General features: G+C 37.4%; 6 protein-coding genes and 2 pseudogenes across 51 annotated transcripts; 2 read left to right on the forward strand and 6 right to left on the reverse strand.

Moving 5' to 3' along the window:
- Window positions 1-944: 944 nt before the first annotated feature.
- On the reverse strand, window positions 945-3,184 carry LOC104716294 (uncharacterized). Its single transcript, XM_010433683.3, has one exon. It carries the CDS (start codon window positions 2,999-3,001, stop codon window positions 1,097-1,099), a length of 1,905 nt encoding a protein of 634 aa, XP_010431985.2. The 5' UTR covers window positions 3,002-3,184; the 3' UTR covers window positions 945-1,096.
- Window positions 3,185-3,362: 178 nt separating this feature from the next.
- Window positions 3,363-4,936, reverse strand: LOC104716295 (histone H3.3). 2 transcript variants are annotated; one of them, XM_010433684.2, is made up of 4 exons: window positions 4,661-4,936; window positions 4,134-4,207; window positions 3,965-4,041; window positions 3,363-3,874 (listed from the first exon to the last, which is right to left on the reverse strand). In XM_010433684.2, the coding sequence occupies exons 2-4, from the start codon at window positions 4,203-4,205 to the stop codon at window positions 3,613-3,615; spliced, it is 411 nt and encodes a 136-aa protein (XP_010431986.1). In that variant the 5' UTR covers window positions 4,206-4,207; window positions 4,661-4,936; the 3' UTR covers window positions 3,363-3,612. The 2 variants fall into 2 exon arrangements, with proteins under 2 accessions (XP_010431986.1, XP_010431987.1); XM_010433685.3 differs by having other exon boundaries at window positions 4,643-4,817.
- A 31-nt stretch (window positions 4,937-4,967) lies between these two features.
- On the reverse strand, window positions 4,968-6,457 carry LOC104716297 (histone H3.3). The gene is made up of 5 exons (XM_010433686.3): window positions 6,366-6,457; window positions 5,948-6,019; window positions 5,776-5,852; window positions 5,594-5,684; window positions 4,968-5,475 (listed from the first exon to the last, which is right to left on the reverse strand). Exons 2-5 carry the CDS (start codon window positions 6,017-6,019, stop codon window positions 5,305-5,307), a joined length of 411 nt encoding a protein of 136 aa, XP_010431988.1. The 5' UTR covers window positions 6,366-6,457; the 3' UTR covers window positions 4,968-5,304.
- A 326-nt stretch (window positions 6,458-6,783) lies between these two features.
- On the forward strand, window positions 6,784-9,910 carry LOC104716300 (signal peptidase complex subunit 1 pseudogene; annotated as a pseudogene). Of its 42 annotated transcripts, none has more exons than XR_015567972.1 (13): window positions 6,808-6,929; window positions 7,000-7,372; window positions 7,473-7,523; window positions 7,618-7,703; window positions 7,789-8,064; window positions 8,147-8,174; window positions 8,255-8,310; window positions 8,406-8,759; window positions 8,853-8,904; window positions 8,990-9,091; window positions 9,217-9,384; window positions 9,505-9,567; window positions 9,647-9,910. The product of XR_015567972.1 is annotated as a signal peptidase complex subunit 1 pseudogene, transcript variant X40 (transcript). The 42 variants fall into 42 exon arrangements; XR_015567948.1 differs by having other exon boundaries at window positions 7,637-7,703; window positions 8,832-8,904; window positions 9,505-9,572; XR_015567951.1 differs by having other exon boundaries at window positions 7,637-7,703; window positions 8,832-8,904.
- Window positions 9,911-10,179: 269 nt separating this feature from the next.
- Window positions 10,180-11,466, reverse strand: LOC104716298 (protein Iojap-related, mitochondrial-like; annotated as a pseudogene). Its single transcript, XR_015567932.1, has 5 exons — window positions 11,356-11,466; window positions 10,799-11,241; window positions 10,532-10,616; window positions 10,335-10,438; window positions 10,180-10,257 (listed from the first exon to the last, which is right to left on the reverse strand). The product of XR_015567932.1 is annotated as a protein Iojap-related, mitochondrial-like (transcript).
- Window positions 11,467-11,812: 346 nt separating this feature from the next.
- On the forward strand, window positions 11,813-12,445 carry LOC104716302 (signal peptidase complex subunit 1). The gene is made up of 2 exons (XM_010433689.2): window positions 11,813-11,955; window positions 12,035-12,445. The coding sequence occupies exon 2, from the start codon at window positions 12,037-12,039 to the stop codon at window positions 12,313-12,315; it is 279 nt and encodes a 92-aa protein (XP_010431991.2). The 5' UTR covers window positions 11,813-11,955; window positions 12,035-12,036; the 3' UTR covers window positions 12,316-12,445.
- Window positions 12,446-12,498: 53 nt separating this feature from the next.
- On the reverse strand, window positions 12,499-13,487 carry LOC104716301 (uncharacterized). The gene is made up of 2 exons (XM_010433688.3): window positions 13,347-13,487; window positions 12,499-13,145 (listed from the first exon to the last, which is right to left on the reverse strand). The coding sequence occupies exon 2, from the start codon at window positions 13,076-13,078 to the stop codon at window positions 12,659-12,661; it is 420 nt and encodes a 139-aa protein (XP_010431990.2). The 5' UTR covers window positions 13,079-13,145; window positions 13,347-13,487; the 3' UTR covers window positions 12,499-12,658.
- A 528-nt stretch (window positions 13,488-14,015) lies between these two features.
- On the reverse strand, window positions 14,016-17,273 carry LOC104719928 (uncharacterized). 2 transcript variants are annotated; one of them, XR_015567976.1, is made up of 9 exons: window positions 16,491-17,273; window positions 16,169-16,375; window positions 15,818-16,060; window positions 15,638-15,704; window positions 15,351-15,542; window positions 15,165-15,260; window positions 14,866-15,051; window positions 14,641-14,777; window positions 14,016-14,556 (listed from the first exon to the last, which is right to left on the reverse strand). XR_015567976.1 is itself a non-coding variant. In XM_087468142.1 (9 exons), the coding sequence occupies exons 1-9, from the start codon at window positions 16,977-16,979 to the stop codon at window positions 14,370-14,372; spliced, it is 1,800 nt and encodes a 599-aa protein (XP_087324268.1). In that variant the 5' UTR covers window positions 16,980-17,218; the 3' UTR covers window positions 14,016-14,369. The 2 variants fall into 2 exon arrangements, 1 of the variants encoding a protein (XP_087324268.1); XM_087468142.1 differs by having other exon boundaries at window positions 15,169-15,260; window positions 16,491-17,218.
- Between the last annotated feature and the right edge of the window lie 2,339 nt (window positions 17,274-19,612).

Consider the following 19,612-nt stretch of genomic DNA (forward strand, 5'->3'; position numbering starts at 1 on the left):
TACGTGGCCACGTAGTAACCGTACACGTGGGAAATTGAAAGCAAGTGACAAAACTAGATGCCAAGTGGAAGTGGTGTCCGTGCGTCAGGCGTGAGGTTACGTGGAAGGTGAAGATTGGGCCGTGATGTAAAAGCCCATCATCGTTGAGTGGTTGGGTGATAACATTAGTGTCCCCACATTTTGGTTGCTATTATTAGAAAGGCTATTATGCAATTCAATCCATTATGATTTTTCCCATAAATATTTTCTTTATTAGTATTACTTTTTTCTTGATTTGTTGGAATCTTGCATACCTTTTCCCCACAATATGCATTACATTTTGCTTTTGTAATTTGGTTAAATGCGAGCAAAAGGATTTCAATTTTATTAGCATAAATAGACATATAAAGCTAGAGAAGCACAAAACATAGGGGCAAATCCTTTACACAAGGACTGATTAAAAAGCAATAAAAGAACTCGCACTAGAGAATTTGAGACTAAATTTGGCAAATATGTGTTTTTTAAAATAAATAAAATTTCTAGTTATATTTGCATAACAATATAAATTAAGAATGAAAATAAATGGAATTGAACTTCACTTTCGATATTCGAATATAGTTGAACTCTTTGCTTGTGTATCAAAAATCTTTATATTGTAAAGTTGCACCTCTGACACCTTTACCACATTGCGTGACCTTGCTCAGTATATATATATATTTGGTTTATACAAATAGTTTAAAGAAAAATTCGAAAAAGTTTTCTCGGCCCATATATATAGTGAAAAGAGTTAAGGAAATCTAAACAAAATTAATAAGCCTTTGTATTGAAAGGCCTTCTAACGAGAAATTAAATAATTCGAAACTTGCGTCTCCTCCCCAATCCGGGAATTTCTAAATAACTAAACCGGTTCGACCAAGAATGTCAACAATTGAATGAAGACATAAGTAACACTGCAAAGATCAAAAAGTTCAAAACAATCTTTATTACCAAGAAAAAATTAAAACGTTTTGTCTATGTACACACAATAAAATTCCTGCAAACCTCAAAAGCTGTATGTAGTAGAAGAGAACACAACAATGGCGTATCACAAAAGTATATATTAATAAAACAATGCTCTTCAGGGCTCCGGAGACATGGGCGGTAATAGTGGCGGAGACGGAGACGGAGGAGTCTGTGGTTGCTGCTGCTTATCTTGTGAATCAGTGGAAGACTCTTTCTTGTGTGAGAAACTTAAGCTCTTCCTCCTAACGAGAAGATCACCAAACCTACGTATAAATGCCTTCTTCTTCCTTGCTACTGCTCCTTTGTCGTTCAACTCTCCTTCTTCTAAATGATTCCCATCCAAATTCTCCAGATCCTCTGGATTCATCGTCTCTACTTCTTCCAAAAACGTACACGATGATCTCCTTTTGTGATGCGTCTGCGCATGTGGCGTCTCTGCTACGTCAAAGATTGAACCTTTGAATAGGTAAGAATCTGAACTTGGAGAGCTTCCTTCGCCACTTCCATCACTGTTCTCTTGTTGATGATTCCCACCGTTTGAGGCTTTTGTGATCTCTTCCTCTACTACTGCTGTTTCTTTGTTGTGCTTGCTATGGTTGTAGTTGTGATGACCGAGCTTCATGATACTGAAACTACAAGTTTTCCCAATCATCTTCTTATCTATGTTCTGATGTGTCTGCTCTTTCTTCTCCTTCTCTTCCTTTTTCTCGCTATGTTCTTTCTTCTCCTTCTTGCTCTCTCTCTTCTCCTTCTTGTTCTCTTTCTTCTCTTCCTTCTTCTCGCTATGTTCCTTCTTCTCCTTCTCCTCAATCTTCTTCTCAACAACAACTTCTACATCCTTGTGCAACGACTCTTGTCTGCTCAGGCTTCTGTGTTTCTCTTCCTCCATAGCTACCTCTATTTCAGACAACAGCTTCTTCAACTTCTTTACATTGTCATTAGCCAAAGCTTCGTTAACCTTCACCCTCTCGATCTCCTTCAAAGCGAATTCCAGTTCATCTTCCTTATCCAACAAGGCATCTTTCAAATTCGAATTCTCAGCTCTGGCGATCCCGGCTGCTTCTTTCGCTACATTAGCTTCGTTAATGGCTTGTTTAAGTATATCTCTAACCTTGTGATTCTCATCTTTAGCCTTCTTGCTCAGATTCTCAGCAGCAACAAGAGCTTCAAGCAATCTATTGTTCTCATCAAGAAGTGAGTTCTTCTCGTCTTCTCCTCTCTTTATGCAACTCACAAACACAGATTCTTTCCCATTCCAAGCCAAAAGTGATTCCTCTGCTTCAATCCTAAGTCTCTCGCTCGTGTTCTTGAGCAGTTCCGCTTCTTTCCTAACTTCATCGTGTTTCTCTTTCCATTGCTGAGACTCCAACCTCGAAGCCTCGAGCTCTGTTTCCGCAACCACAAGCTTCTCCTTCGCTTGGCTACAATCAGTAGCCACCTCTTTTAAAGCCAATGCCAAATCATCCATTGCTTTCTTGCTCGTCATCTCTGCATCAGTCGCTGATTGAAGCTCGTTCTTAATCGATTTCATCTCTTCTAACAAATCAGACACCCTCAAAGAGGAAGCTTCTGCAGCCTCGTGAGCCTTTGCGAGACTCTCCTTGGTTGATTCCATCTCAATCTTTATTGACTCGATATCAAAATCCTGAACAGAACTATCATCTTCGTCTTCGTCCTCACTAGAATCTTGGCTATTGTAAGATGTTTCTATCCTCTCTTTCAAAGAAGCGATCTCTACCTTGGATTCTTCTACGAAAGCTTTTGTTTCCTCTAACTCTCTTGATTTCTCATCAACGGAATCAAGAAGTTGCTTCTCTAATTCTTTACTTTTCTCCACCTCAGCTTCAAGATTCTTCATCAACGTATCTTTCTTCAATAACTCGGCTTTCAAAGAAACGACCTCGTTCTCAAGGGAAGCTTTCATCTTGTGAAGCTCTGTATCGATATCCGCAACTTTGGTAGATGAATACCTCGGAGAAGCTACATCAATGGACGACGGTTTCTCATCTACTTCTCCCATTTGATTTGATGGATGATTGATGTTTTCTTATTCAGAGTTTCGGAGAAATGCAGAACAAAGAAAAGAGGACGTTTTGGGTAAATGGGTTTTTGATTGACGAAGAATATATTTAAGAGGTTGCGATAAAAGGAAAACAAAATCTATTGGTCAAAATAAAGAAAAGTTGGTTCTCAATGGTTTAGGAACGTATCTTCCTTTTTTTAAGGGGGTTGTTTTGTTGAGGGCCGTCCAAACTTATCATCCACAATCCAAATTGTTTTAGAAAGATTCAACAAATCCACAAAACTTATTAATTAAATAGGAAACAGAAAATATCAGCCATTAAAGACCTCTGAAGAGAAAGATATGGTGACAAACTAAGTTAAGAAAACATAATAATTTAACAAAGAGTTAAAAAGAGTTTGCAATACACATAAGCTTAAAGAACACAAGATTGCAGACTTGTTACTTACTAATTTGGTACTCCCTACTAACATACCCGAAATTAAGAAGAAAAAAAAACACAGCAATTGAGAGAGAGCAAGAAAAAAAACTAGTAGTAGACCAATCAATCTTGAATCAAATCCGCAGAGCGAAGTTAAAACCTGATCGGTTGTTTCTTGGTAGGCCTCTTAAGCGCGTTCACCTCTGATACGACGAGCCAACTGAATATCCTTAGGCATAATGGTGACACGCTTGGCATGAATGGCGCAGAGGTTAGTGTCTTCAAAGAGACCAACAAGGTATGCTTCAGCAGCTTCCTGGAGAGCCAACACAGCATGGCTCTGGAAACGCAAATCAGTTTTGAAATCTTGAGCAATCTCACGAACAAGCCTCTGGAATGGGAGTTTCCTGATCAACAACTCAGTACTCTTCTGGTACTTACGGATTTCACTGAACACCAAAGCGATGAGGAGAAATTTTTAGCATAACTTTAAAAGACAAACTGTGAAGAATCAACCATATAAGAAGGTAGGGACAAACCGAAGAGCAACAGTTCCAGGACGGTAACGATGTGGTTTCTTGACTCCACCAGTGGTTGGTGCAGATTTACGAGCAGCCTGTGTTGAATACAGAAGAAGATCAACACTCGATTTTGAAAACTAAAGGCACAATTTTGAGCACGAAGAGAAGACAAAGAAGGAACAAAAACCTTAGTAGCAAGCTGCTTCCTTGGAGCTTTTCCTCCGGTGGACTTACGAGCGGTTTGCTTGGTACGAGCCATCTCTGCGAGCGTATTCACAAGAAACTAAACAGTCAATTGAAGATCATCCAAAACTAATTTGATCAAGAAATTGGCGAAACCAAAAAGCCCTAACAATGATGAATCGTTTATCAAGCCGGATTTTGCCAAAGGGGAAAAAATCGACTCACAAACCCTAATTTTTCAAAACACAACTACGCAGTGACAATCGCAATCAAGACAGATCACTAACACAGAGCCACGAAGCAAGAAACAGACCAACTATTATTAAGTGTTGATCAGACAACAAAGCGACCAGACTCGATCTCAACATGTATATATATCTATGCAGCAAATTTGAAAGACGGAGATTTGTTTTTTCAAACAGGAACGGGACAAAATCCAAAAGTCAATTGTCGTGACGATCAGATCGCAGAGACAATAACTGGAAATTTAAGAAACGAGCTTAAAACTATTACCCTAATCGCAAATCATACCTCTTGTCGCTTGAGCTGACTTCTGTTTTGGTTTTTTTTTTTTTTCGTCTTTCGTCGCAAAAGCAGTAATTGCAGATGATTGTAGTAGTTGTGGCCACAATGCGGTTATTTATAAGGGTTATGCTACCAAAGTGTGTTCTCACGATACGCTCCTTTTGTGCTTTCTTACATCCATAATCCGACGGTTAAAACATTTGCACATTGTGTTTTCTGAACTCATCTCAACGGCTACGATTGAATATTTTACGAGTCACGCGGATTACCAATTTCGTGAATGTTAAAGTTATTAATAATGAATGAATAAAACTTTGAAACACAAACCTAATTTATTATAACAAAATCAAACATATTTTTAATGAACACAAGCAGATGAAACAAAAGTCAGAAACTTTAACATATCAATATGTCTTTTCGGCGTTTGATATTGCCAAAGAAGAAAGCAATAAACACACCACAAAACGTAGGCTAAAGTAAGAACACACGGAAATCATAAGAACAAGTAGACAAGAAAAGAAAAAAAAAGCCAACCAGCATTGTATTCAGGTCTCCTACAACCGAAAGCTTTTAAAGCCATTATCTAATTCCAACTATCTATTTAGAAAACCCTCCACATTCACATAATCCGACAACCTTCCCCATCACACTTAAGCACGCTCTCCTCTGATCCTGCGTGCAAGTTGAATGTCTTTTGGCATTATGGTGACACGCTTGGCATGAATGGCGCAGAGGTTAGTATCCTCAAAGAGACCAACAAGGTATGCTTCTGCAGCCTCCTGGAGTGCAAGCACAGCATGGCTCTGGAAACGCAGATCAGTCTGCATTCATAGAGAAAAAAGCACACAAGGTTATAACAATGAACATAAAGAATGTCATATGATATCCAAAACACATATTTTTCAGATTCAATAGACTCATAAGCACCACATTCATTACCTTGAAGTCCTGGGCAATCTCACGAACAAGCCTCTGGAAAGGGAGCTTCCTGATCAGCAACTCAGTACTCTTCTGGTACTTACGGATTTCACTGTTAATCAATAACAAGAAAACAATATTAGGTCAACTACGATACCAACCAAGTATAACGAAATTATTTTTTGAGAAAACAGAATGCATACCGAAGAGCAACAGTTCCAGGACGGTAACGATGGGGCTTCTTGACTCCTCCAGTGGTTGGTGCAGACTTACGTGCAGCCTTAAATTGGAAAAAAAAAAAGAAAAAAAAAACAATTAGAACAAATCCAGAACTGTGTCAATAAAAGCAAACCCAGATCACATATGAGAGATTACCTTTGTAGCAAGCTGCTTCCTAGGAGCCTTTCCTCCAGTAGACTTACGAGCTGTTTGCTTAGTACGAGCCATCTATACATCAAGATAACAAAATTTAGAACCTTAGGTATTTCAATTGCAAGAATGTATCGTAAAGATCAACACAAAACCAAAACAAATCCCCAATTGTAAATCGCCTAATCAAGAAAACCGAAACCCTAATTTACAGGAGACGAATACGAATAATCATCTAATTACATCGGTGAAAACTACCGAAAATTTACAGAGGAAGCAGACGATTCCACCCAAAGAAACAATCTAATACTCAAATCTAGCGAATCGATTCATCTCCCTAATTTCATACGTGATACCGAACGATTACAGCAGTTTAAAGATCAAACGAAATAAATTTTCCGGGAAAATCAAAAGAGAATCGTACCTTAGAAACCTCTCTAGCTTCTCCGAATTTTCAAACAAGAGCTTTCGCTTTCGATCTCGAAAAAGGTTTTTTTCTCAACAATGTCAGTCTCCACTCGTGTAAGGCTCTTGATATTAATTTATAGGCAACGATTGGCAAAAGCAGATTTAATAATCGGACGGTTAGTATCGCTCATCGATGTGTTTCTCACGTTTTCTAATCGTGCGGGTTAAAATACCACAACATGTGCTTTCTTGAACGCAATCAACGGTCCAGATCTAGCTCTACAGGTTTGACGAGGATCGCCAGTGCTACATTACTCGATTCCTATTGGTTGAATACGAAACGGCGAGGATCGTGGTTAATGAACCGTTCCGATTTCAATTTAGGCCGACAGTTAAATTAATGGGCTTAAAGATAAGGCCCATTCATTACGAAAATCCGATTGGTTGCGTTACATACGGTACATTAAATTGGTTGCATCAGTCAAACTTTTCGGTTTAGTATTAAACCGAAGTTTCGTAGTCGTCTTCTTCTTCTTCCGTCGAAAAGAAACAGAGATTCGAAATCGTCTTCATTTTCCAGGTATAGATTCTTCGACGTCATAGATCTATACTATTCAATTTCATTGTAATTTTTTTGTTTTTTTTTTCAGATATGGATTGGCAAGGGCAGAAATTGGCGGAGCAGTTAATGCAGATCTTGCTTCTGATCGCCGCGGTTGTGGCGTTTGTTGTTGGTTACGCAACGGAGTCGTTTAGGACGATGATGTTGATCTACGCCGGAGGTGTAGTCCTGACGACTCTGATCACTATACCAAATTGGCCTTGCTTTAATCGTCATCCTCTCAAGTGGTTAGATCCAAGTGAAGCTGAGAAGTATCCTAAACCTGAAGTTGTTGCTGTTAGCTCGAAGAAGAAATCTTCTAAAAAGTAGTCTTTTTTTTTTTCAATCTTATCTTCTTTAGGGGGTCTAAGGTTTACACAGTAGTCTGAAGCCGAATGCAGTCATCAGCAAAATGTGAAAGGGTAAGTAACATTCTTAATAACCATTCTGATACCAACTCTGGTCTAACGTTCCTCTTGTAATCTTTTTTTTTGTGTGTGTGTGTTGATTGCCTCATTACAGGGAAACTAAAAACTTAGCTAGCACTACCAAACTGATGGAAAATCGAGACAGGTGAGCCAAATTGTTATAAAATTAGATTGATTCACTCCATGACTGATACTCTTTCCGCCTCCTCATCATATATGGATCCTCAATCCATAACCAGCAACTCTGCTGCTCCACAGGGCAAAACGAGGTCTTGCTCACTTCAAAGTTTTAAGCTCAACCTGTGAAAAAGTAGAGAACAAGAAGGCAATGCATCGAGTTTCATCAAGGTAATGTACTTCATAAATAGAAAACTAAAGTTTTAACCAATGCGTTCTGTGATTTGATGCAGATCTTGACAGCTCCAGCTTTGCCTGCACCACAAAGAAGGACACCACATCTGCTAGAATTTTCCCCTTCGTGGCAGAACCTATGCCATTAATAACTCGCTCATTGATTTGTTCTCGCTTACTTTTGTTTTTTCTTTTTGTTACATGTTACTACTTGTCGTTTTGTTATTGTTGATTTAGTTTTGTGGAGGATCCTTCTTACGATTGATCGGTGATGGCTTTGATTGATCGTTGTCAAGCGTTTTCTCTTATCTTCTCGTCTAGAATTATCTGTTTAGGTAAGGTTTCTTCAGATATCTCGTGTTACATCCTCTTCTTTTTCCCCTAGTGACTTTCAGAGATTTGCTAATCTACACTCAGGTAAGAAGAAGAACCCCTTGACCTTGAGGTATTGTTTCAATCATCCTTCACTAATGACTAATTATTTAAGTTCAGCTACTTTGTTTTAACCGATTCTTGTTATTGCAGGATAAAAAGCAAGCCTCAGGATATATCAAGTTACTCCTACCGAATCAACCACAGAGGTCAACTATTACAGTTTTTTAGTTTCACCTGATGTAATGTTGGTGGCTAACAGACTTTTCATGTGACTTTTTTATTTTATAATTTTTGTTTGCAGACTCAAGGACGTGAATCTATTGCAACCAAGCTTGTGGAAAATTTGATAACAGCACAGTCTCGTTCAGACCGTGTGCTTGCTTGTCATCTTCAACCCGGACACAGTCTATGGGCTACTTTGAAATTTCATTCGATCATGTTTAAATTATTCCTCAAAGCATTGAGTTCCCCTTTTCTCAATTGTCACAATGGATTTTCTTATGGCTGATTTTTTTTCTGCTTGATATTCATGAACAACCTCGGATACTTGATTACCTAGCAAATAAGGCCATATCCTCTTATGAATTGGTGGTAGTTTCATCTTATGTTGGTGGCGTTGCAAGGGCTCCTGCCATAATCTTTCGCCATGTTTCAGGTTTGCAACGTATTTTCTTATCGCTACTTCTTTTGGTTATCTTATTAAATTTGTTGGTTGATAATATGTCAGAGCTGGCTTGTGTACGCCTAGGCCAGTTGCATTAAAGCTTTCTGTTGATACTCCTCCTCTACTCACTGAGCAGGTAACTACTCAATTAACTTTTTTTGACAACGGTGATAGTCAATTGAAGATGTGTATTGTTGATTGCTTTCTTTTCCTGTTGGCAGCGTGTCCTTGATGCCCTCTCCCCTTCTATTCGTGGCGGAACCTGTGCCATTCCTTGTGCTTATGGATGTGGGAAAATTGTGATCAGTCAGGCACTTTCCAAGGTAGGTTGGTACACTCTGTTTTGTGCCATTTAATAACTGGATATTTTGAATTTCTAAAGCTAATTTGTTCTTGAAATTGCATGTTAATTGTCATATATAGTTTCATATTCTCTTTTCTTTTTCAGGTTGTTGCGGTTGAAGGAATCATGCCAGCTAATGCTATGTTTCTCTAGCGAGATCCTGTACAAGTTCGACACCGTTTCCATCTGCTTACAGGCGTCACCGTTCCCGCAAGTTTGTAAGAACACCACACCGTTTGTACTTCTGGCATTGCTAATCCTGCCTTAGCTCAGGTTCTTTCTTACCTTCGTACTTCTTCCGTAGTTTGAAGCGATTAGGAAAAAACTGATTTGTGATATTGTCCTTGTTGTTCCATTGGATGTTTTTTTTACTCTCGCTTTTTGGACCTGGAGCTTGGGATATTCAATATCAAAGGTTTTGCTGATAGTGACATCTATCTTCAGCTGCAAGAGAGTGTAAGGTGATTTGTTTCATTCCGGTGGCCCTATTTACTTTCTCCTTGATTGCTAACAGACTTTTCAATTTTTTTTGCAGACTCGAGGACATGAATCTATTGCAGCCAAGCTTGTGGCAGATTTGACTTAGCAGGTGAGTTAGAAGTCTGTAATGGTGGACATCATGATTGACACAGCAGAAGTCTGTATCTATGTGCACATATTATGTTTACATGTCCCTGCGTGTGACCATGTAGTTTTCAGCTTTTATTCATTTATGTCTCTCTATATATATATGCCAATAAGAAAGGGAATTGGCCAAATTGGAAACAGTATTCTTGATAATAGGCTTATTAAAATCAAATTGTGTGAGACAACACGACCGTGACCATATAGAGAGAGGGCTTAATTCGTTTTCCTTTTTTGATTAGGAGAGACAAATTATTTCTTTTCCAAATTATAAAAGGAAATAAATACAGGTGACTTTAAAAAAAAAAAAAAAGGAAAACAAATAGACAGGTGGCTTAAAAAAAAAGGGAATGATATTGATAATAGGCTTATTAAAATCATATCCTCAACCCGTCTAGGATTTAAAAACACGATAGACTTAGAAGATTGTATGTCCATCGAACAGAATCAAGAACTCACTTTCGCCGGTTTCCTTTTCGAATTGTTTATTGGTCTAACCTTTACAAAAGCGTTTTGAAGATTCTACAACAACAACCCAAAAAAGAAAAAAAGGCTTCAATATAATCAATAAAGACGATAAAATTAAGCGACTTGTTTACCTGAAGATCAGAAGACTCAGTACCAGATGTTTCAGCAGTCCAAAGGCTTGCCAAATTGAAATAAATCCTGGCCTTCTAATCAAGTGTATGGACTACAAACTTTCCTACAGGGTATCCGGAGAATTACATCCAACACAGTACTCCAACGAAATATAAAAATGAACACTTTGTGTAGATAGAAACATGAACACACGAACCGTAGTCTATGACAACCCACTTGCTATCGTACCCTTGCACAGAAGGCAGCATTATATGTTTGGCGCCTTTCTGCTTTTGCTTGGTCTGTGAAGAGCAATACAAGAAAACCATTGGATCACTCTTTACCGTATCAAAACGTGTTCACAAAACAGAGCTAATCATTATCCATCAAAGGTCAAATTCAATACTCATATATCGAATTCACAAAATTGGCTATACCCAAATCAACAATCTCAACGATAGAGGAAGATGGAAGACGTGTGTACCTTATAGACTAATGCTTGAGCGACGTTTTTTAAGTGCCAATCAGATCTTCCCGTGGCGACGACCATGTAATCGGCCCAGAAACAGTGATTGTGAGTTGGTACCACCGTAACGTTATCAGCTTTCACGTCGGCGAGTATTTTCTCCACTTCGGGAAGTGTGAGAATCTCTGAAACGTCTTTGGCTCCGGAGGTTGAAGAAAAAAATGGAGAGAAGGCTAAGATGCGATTCGGAGCAGAAGATAAACTTAGTTTCCATGATTGATCTTGAAGAAAAGAGGAGCAACGAGATCGGAGGGCCGTCAACATGATGATGAGCTAGTTGCGGTTGCGAAAAATGGCCAAGATTGGGTTAAACCCTAATTACCGACTTGATTGACCGGTGCGCTGTTGCGACTCTCTTACAATTTTCCTTCTTTTTTTTTTTTTTTAAAATTTGTTTGCTGCTTTAATCATTAGCAAATAAAATAAAATAAAAATTTACACAACATAATTAAAATGAAATTACAGACATGACAATTAACTGTTTTGTCTAAAAAAATCAAAAGAGAGAATCGTACCTTAGAAACCTCTCTAGCTTCTCCAAATTTTCAAAGAAGAGCTTTTGCTTTCGATCTTGAAAAAAAGTTTTATTTTTCAACAATGTCTGTCTTCACGCGTGTAAGGCTCTTGATATTAATTTATAGGCAAACGATTTGGCAAAAGCAGATTTAATAATAATCGGACGGTTAGTATTGCTCATCAATGTGTTTCTCATGTTTTCTAATCGTGCGGGTTAAAATACCACAACATGTGCTTTCTTGAACGCAATCAACGGACAAGATTCAGCTCTACAGGTTTGACGAGGATCGCCAGGGCTACATTACTCGATTCTTATTGGTTGAATACGAAACGTCGCGGATCGTGGTTAATTGAACCGTTCCGATTTCATTGAAGGCCTACAGTTAAATTAATGGGCTTAAAGATAAGGCCCATTTATTACAAAAATCCGATTGGTGCGTTACGTACGGTATATTAAATTTGGTTGCATCAGTCAAACTTTTCGGTTTAGTATTAAACCGAAATTTCGTAGTCGTCGTCGTCTTCTTCTTCTTCTTCTTCCCCAAATCCAACTTCCGTCGAGAAGAAACAGAGATTTCGAAATCGTCTTCATTTTCCAGGTATAGATTCTCCGACGTCATAGATCTGTACTATTCAATTTGATTGTAATTTTGGTTTTTTTTTGTTTTTTTTTTTCAGATATGGATTGGCAAGGGCAGAAATTGGCGGAGCAGTTAATGCAGATCTTGCTTCTGATCGCCGCGGTTATGGCGTTTGTTGTTGGTTACGCAACGGAGTCGTTTAGGACGATGATGTTGATCTACGCCGGAGGTGTAGTCCTGACGACTCTGATCACTATACCAAATTGGCCTTGCTTTAATCGTCATCCTCTCAAGTGGTTAGATCCAAGTGAAGCTGAGAAGCATCCTAAACCTGAAGTTGTTGCTGTTAGCTCGAAGAAGAAATCTTCTAAAAAGTAGTCTTTTTTTTTTCAATCTTATCTTCTTTAGGGGGTCTAAGGTTTTGATGATATAAAACATATGGTTCTATTATTATTGTTCTTGATCGTAATAAGATTAATAAAAGTCTAAGTGAAATAACTTTGATTGATTTTGATTCTCGTTAATGTGTTTCTTCGAGTTTGGATCATATAAACTTTGAGATTTTTGGAACTGTTTCTTTTGAGACATTCTTCATTGTTTTCAAGAAGCGAGTACAAACGCCAAATGTATGAAACCACAGTTGGAATTCAAACCTGTGTGTGATGCAACAACTTCATACTATACCAACTTGGTACCAAATTCATCAAACAAATAGAGAAAGCTAGAGGAGAGTGACGAGAATGAAAATGAGTAGAGCAGCGATAAATGAATACTTGAGAGCAGCGACAAGGATAGCGAAAGAGATGAAGAAAAGCTGAGACAAGACTTGAAGGCTAGCCCAAGTCAATACCCCGGCTAACGCAACAGCAACAAAGTTATCTTGATCCGGATTCAACAGCTCCCTCCACTTGAAACTGAAACCACCAAATTGGTCTTTCTTTGTCGAATCATCGCTACTAACCGGTCTGTTTCCACCACCAGTAGAAGAAGAAGACTCGTCGTCATTTTGAGCATATGTTCTTCTAAACTTGAATAATGGGGACTTGCAGAAACCGATATGGTGATTGTGCGGAATGTTGTATAAAAAACGAGGCTTTAACGTCGTTATAGGCACAAAAGAAGCTCTCAATGTTAACAACATGGTAGAAACTAGGGTCTTCAAAAACCAAGGATGTCTATCTGAGTTTCTCGAGATTTTAACTTCCTATCTGCAATTGAAAAATTTGAAATCAAGATTTAAAAACCTATCAAACTAATAACTGGAGCTCAAAATCCAAAAATCTAATCAGAGTCGAATTGAAATTGTCGTTGACGATGATAATGAGAGGCAATTACAACCCTAATCATCTAATCGAAGAACTAAAAAACCCAACCATATCGAATTATTATCCAATTCTCTGCATACTCACCTCGAAATCTCCAGGTTTCTTCCTCCTCTCTCTCTCTCCACTACGGACAAAATTTGGACTCAACAATGGCTACGACCAAATCACATGGAGACACCTTTTCTTTTTAGCCTTTGCGTTTTAGTATTTGACGGCTACGATTCAATCTGGTATATCTTTCATATTTTGGGTAAAAAAAGCTTCTTCAATCTTTTTTTTTTTTTTTTTTTTACTTCCACTTCCAACAGAACACAGCTTATGTATTGTTTACCCTGAGCTCAGATCCAATGACCCCTTCTCTTATGTTTACTATGCGATAGTTCATCGAGAACCAATCAAAACAAATCAATGGATGGCTTCAACCAGTAGGTTGAGTTGTTGTCTACATAAAAGTTGAGGGAAGAGTAATACGGTGTCTCAACCTTGTCGAGCATCACCTTTACGGCTTCCTATAGTAACAATGAAGCACTTGTCTTTCAATACAATGATAGCATTGTTATATACAAGTATCTAAACCATATGCTAAACCAACTATCTTAACCGAATAGCATATTTACATAACCCAATAGGATTCAATCTGTAAATATTTAGCCTTTGCGTTTTAGTATTTGACGGCTAGGATTCAATCTGGCATCTTTCATCTGTTGGGTAAAGCTTCGATCTTTTTTACTTGGTTCTTAGTGAGTCAAATCATTATCACAAAATTCAAAATAGATTGATTATGAAAATGCGAAAGAACAAATGTCACCACACTTTCTTTTACGCAATGCACAAATATTGTTAAGTCTCTCCTCGTACACAAAGCAGCAGCAAACCATCCTAAAGAAGAGACTAATAATGATTATTACCTTGTTCTCTAATCTTCTTTTACAAAAGGACCAAAAACTAAAAAGAATCATCAAATCAAAATAAAATAAAAAGAAATTAAACTTCCCAAATTACAATTCTCTTTTCTTTATACCCTAAAAAAAATACAGACTTTTTCTATATATTAAAAAAAAAGAACGAACAAACAACCTAGGCTCATGGGGTTTTTTTTTTCTAATTTTACGTCTTGTTGAAGTGGAAAGATTTGGCTACACCCAAGTGATCAGCTAGTCGTTGTACTGAGGACTGCACCGGTTTTGATACCGGTGAGAGCAGCTCTGGGAGGTTCGGGTGGCACTGAGGTAAATACGGGTCATCATCCTCTGTGCGGCTGAAGGACGTGAGAACAGACCGGCAGAATATGAATCTACACAATAATATAAAGGCTGAAGGACGTGAGTCCATGCTTTGTGTGGTTTCAATTCCGAAAACTTTTTGAGAATATACTCACCTTAGAATCAGCCGTCTCAAGAATGTATCAGGCAAGACTTGTGCCCAGACGAGATTCAAGACTTTGGAAGTCAACAGAATCGTTTCCCACTCTGAGAATGAAGCAGAAAGCATACTCTCTGCTTCATCATAAACTTCCTGAAGATTGTGATAAGAAATTTGTAAAGAGGCATGCCGCACTAAAAAGTTTGGTTCATTTATGGTAAATCAAATAACAAGTGCTAACCGGGTCGGGGTTTGAGTTTGAGAGGCCCAGCATTTGACTGAATGCTTGTAAAGGAGCTGTTAAGAAAAAGGTAAACTGACTTCCGTTGAGTGTGTCCGTATCATCAGTAGATGGGTTCTCGAATGATGGCTTCAGAGGTGAAAGAAGCATAGCAACAGGCTCGCCTCTCTCTGCTCCACTCAAAACCTGGAGTTTTTTTTATTTTATTTTAATAACAATCCATCAGCAAATATCGCAAAGTGACTTGAGAGAAACTATTAGACTCTCCAGATAATATGATGCACTAAGTTATGACAAACCTGCCTTGAATGCACGGCTAGTGTCGCTATCAATGATCAAGAAAAGCGGTTTTCGTGTAAAAGGGATTAGGTCACCAGGGTAAAGGTTGTTTGAACCTGAACCAAAAACGAGACCGTGAATTAGAAAAGTCTGCTCTTTCGAGAGATACTAAAATGTTATTATTATTCCAAAAGAAAAAGACTTACCAGAGCCTCCTCTAGGACCTAACCAAAGATGATCCTCATAATAATCACTAGACAACATTTTTCCATTACTATGTGGTTCTGACTTGTAACTTTTCTGTTCTTGGGAGCCTCGAGCAAGCAGCTTACTTTTTGATGTTCTGCTAGAACCAACAGAGTTCTCTGCTTGCGCAACATTTTCGCGAGCAGGACCACCTGGATATTAATAACCAATATCATTGACGTCGCAGCATGATAAAAACAAATTACCAACCTTCAAAGTTCCAGTGACAACCAAGAAGAAAACTAACCTGAAGCTGACAAATATATAAGCATCACGCACTCTGGAGAGAGCTCATCACAAATCATTGCCAAGACCTGTAGATATATCACGCGAGTAAAAAAGTTAAACATAATGGAAGGACACACTCCTGTCTATCGATATATCAAGAAGTCCTGCAGATTTTCTATGTGGTACACATAAAACTCACCGCTAGCAAGTGGGATACTGAAGGGCGATAAAGAATTGCTTTCCTAGGATTAGGAGGTAATGTTGGATCAGCCATATCAGCAGCTAACTTCATATCTATAAGCCCAGAGGTTAAAGTGTGATCAATTACAAAACCATTCTCCTTCGTTTCAACAGGCTTTTTTTGGTAAAAAGATCCACTAGGTTCCCATTCTAAACACTGCATCATTCTATAAGTATCCAACGTGACTTCAGCATATTTCACCTGAGAATCCACATCAATATAATGAATACTATTATTATGAATGCAACAGAGTTTAAACATCTTGTTTACCTCATTAAAAAAAAAAAAAAAAAAAACAACTTTGGTCACCTCATTACGGTGATAGCTTGCCAAGAGAGCATCACGAAACTTGAACAATTTCTTAGCGTGAAACCGAGCTAGATATGTTTGAGAAGCTGGATAAGAATCAAGCATTGCACAGTAACGTAGAGGCCTGACATAAGTTAATTCTGCATCAGATTCTATAAACCTAGTGATCTCTTGCACAACTAGCCTCCACTCCTTAAAGTTTGTCTCCTACACACACACACACACAAAAGAAGAACATCCTCAAATCCATCATCAAGAAGAAGATAAAAATAAAGACTTTTCACCAAATGTAACAAAAAAGGGCAGATCGGAAATTAAGTACCCTGAAATTAGATTTGCTGTCATCAACCAAAACCTTAAGCTTCTCAGCTAAGTGCAAAACCATATCTTTCCGATCCACAATCAAAGAAACAAGCAAAAACCTAGCATAGAAACGTAACTCCTTGAAACGAGCACCAAGATCTTTCCCGTGAGCTTCTCCTTCAAAGTACCTCCTCCTAAGAATCGCTTCGTAGAAGACATAAGCCTCAAGAAGGAACCTAGCTTCACTAGTCCTCATGTACTGACTAAAGTAAAGCTGACCAATCCGGCTCGCGATCTCGCCGATTTCCCATCGGTTTAAACCGGACTCGACCAGCTTCGACCTGTGAGATTGCTGATAATTCCATAGCTTCATATAAGCTTTGAAGACTTTGTGGAAGTAGTGACTCTGTGCTCTTCCAAACGTTGGGAGATCGCGAACTCTCGCGAATTTCCGGTCTGCGTTTTCCACCAAAGCTCGGAAATTTCTCGAAACATCTTCACCCGCCATGTGAAAGACTACTTTACCCTCAGTTCCGGTGATAACCGCCGTCGTTTATCATCGGCTCTCCTCTGAGGAGAGAGAATAGAAAGAGAGAGAGAGAGAGAGAGAGAGAGAGAAGAAGACTAATCAATCAATGGGAACGACGGTGGAGAGAGAAGAGAGATAAATATTATCTTTTTTTTTTTTTAACAGCTGATTTAATTTATATCTCCTTATTTTTATTGAGAGTATTTTTTTCCAACTTCAAAGTTTATTTGATTATGTGTTCCTCTTTTAGTTGCTGATCACCTTTCTAAAAGTAGTTGAAAAAAAGAAGAAAAAATGAATTCTTGGGATTATTAATAATTTTGATTATTGTTTATGTAATTTTGAGGGGAAAAAAAAAAGAAATTGACATTAAGCAATGTAAAACATTGTTATTTTTAGCTGTCTAAACATTGTTATTAAAAAAAAAAAAAAAATTGAATATGCTTGGGTATGAGCAAAAACGCATGTGAGCACGAACCCACAAAAGAATTTTGCAGAATCATATACAAATCTCGTTTTGTGTTTGTGTAATCATCGTGAGACGAGCTGGCAATGGTATCATCTATCTCTCTCTACACACTGATTAATTGTACATGTATGGTAGTTTTAGCACATGTCCGTAACGTACGTACGTACATACTTGAACGAAATATTATTGTTTGCTTGTTTTGAGTCTCTCATCCATATATACAAATTCTAAATATAGAACAATTCAATGCTTGTTTCTTTTGGTTACTTTTGTGCATTTAAATCATCAAATTTGGTAGAAGAAATTAATGATGGCAGCAATAAGCAACTTAATTAGCACATGATTATTTGTCGACGACGTACAGTGTTTGTGACGCAGAACCCTTTTCATTTGTATATGATTCCTCTTTTTTTTTTTTTAACTATGATTATATTATACTATGTGAATGTATCTGTCGAAGCAAGGATGATTAAGATGATTCGGTAATCGGCAGCAACATCTATAATTTAATTATTTAGAGGAATCCTAGGGGGGGAAAAGGTGTTTTAACTTATTAAGAGTATAGTAATTGACTAATTGTGATGTTAAAAGAAAAAAGGTTGTTTTCGCTATGTTGCTTTCGAATTGTAAAAACGGAAATAAATTTTTCAACTGAGTAATTTTTAAGTTGTTGCAAAATCTATATATGTTGTTAATCAATATTCATAGTTGACTTTCTCCCTGATTAGTAGTGGTCTTTTTTTGCTTTTCGGATTTTGTTCTAAAGTCTTTTAATGGTGTAATCATCACATCTAGTACTAAAAATTACTTTAGAGGTGGACCGACGCTACATGTCGCGTCGCTAATACTCATTGTGTAATTCGGGTCTTGTTGCGGACATTAATATGATAACGAAATCGATCTTTTTTGTGCTCGAGTTTGACATGTAACAATAACTTGAACTTGATAGCATTTTTAGGTGCTACTATGTTTTAATCTTTAACTATAACAGTTATTATGTGATTATCTATCGACTCAGATGAGAGAATCTTTTGATTGTTTTTAACACAAGTAAAAAACCTTTGATGTGAAAACGATGAGAAAACTAAAGATACTAAACAAAAAATGAATAAATGAAAAATGTCATATACATATTTTGTCTTTACATCTACAAATTTAAAAGACCAGTGGGGCACATTTCCATTAACTTATTAGTAGTAGACTAGTAGTAGTTAGATGTTAGTTGTCTGAATTCTATTTTTCATTTATTTTATATTCTGGATATTCATATATTTAATCGGTCTTATTCCTGTTTCATACATGGAATATATAAAATATAAAAGTCTAAATTGATAGTATCATTTGCTTTCGTAGATCAAATGGTACGTCGCCCTTATTTTTAGCTAAAAAGCTTTATTAGGTGGGAAACGTTATTTGCTAGCTACAAAATGTACCTCTCTATTTTGGACATGTTTTAGTTTTAATTTTTCTTTATGTGACCTATCACATGAATACATTCCGTTGGGCTAAAGAACAAAACATAAACTCCAAATTAAAAAAAAAAAAAAAAACATAAAAAAAAATTAGTAATGCATTTTTGAGTATCGATATAAACACTAAGGATTATTTGTCTTATCTGTTGGAACGTTTCAACACCCCTTCTCACGAATAACTGAAGAGAATATTAAAGCTTTAATATGTTTGTTTCTTATGAATATTCGAAAATTCAACTCGATTGACTGACTAGTGGCAGAGCTGTGGCCAATTTATCTGAATCTTGTGACAACAAAATACTAAACAATTAAAATGAATTTTCCAAGAAAAGATAGAGAAACAAAAAAAAACATAAAGAGCAAAAGGAAAATGTGTGACTCCAAATCAGTGCATGAACCTATTAGTGTCAAAGTAGAAGAAGAAGGAAAAAAAAGGCAAAAGACAGAAGTAAAGATTGGCAAAAGACAGAAATAAAGATTGTTCTTTTGTAATGTCAACAGATTTTTGTGTGTGTGTTGGGCACAAAGTGGATTGGGATAGCTTTTGCATTACCAGATAAAAAGAAGGTACTTAGTGATGAAGAGAGAAAAAGTAAAAGGTTTGTTATCATTACTAAAGTCTTTTTTTCTTACAGTCAAAAATATTTTACACACCTATATTATTAGCCTAA

The sequence above is a fragment of the Camelina sativa genome, chromosome 10 (genome assembly GCF_030686135.1).
Source record: "Camelina sativa cultivar CO46 ecotype springtype chromosome 10, ASM3068613v1".
Classification (NCBI taxonomy): Eukaryota; Viridiplantae; Streptophyta; class Magnoliopsida; order Brassicales; family Brassicaceae; genus Camelina; species Camelina sativa.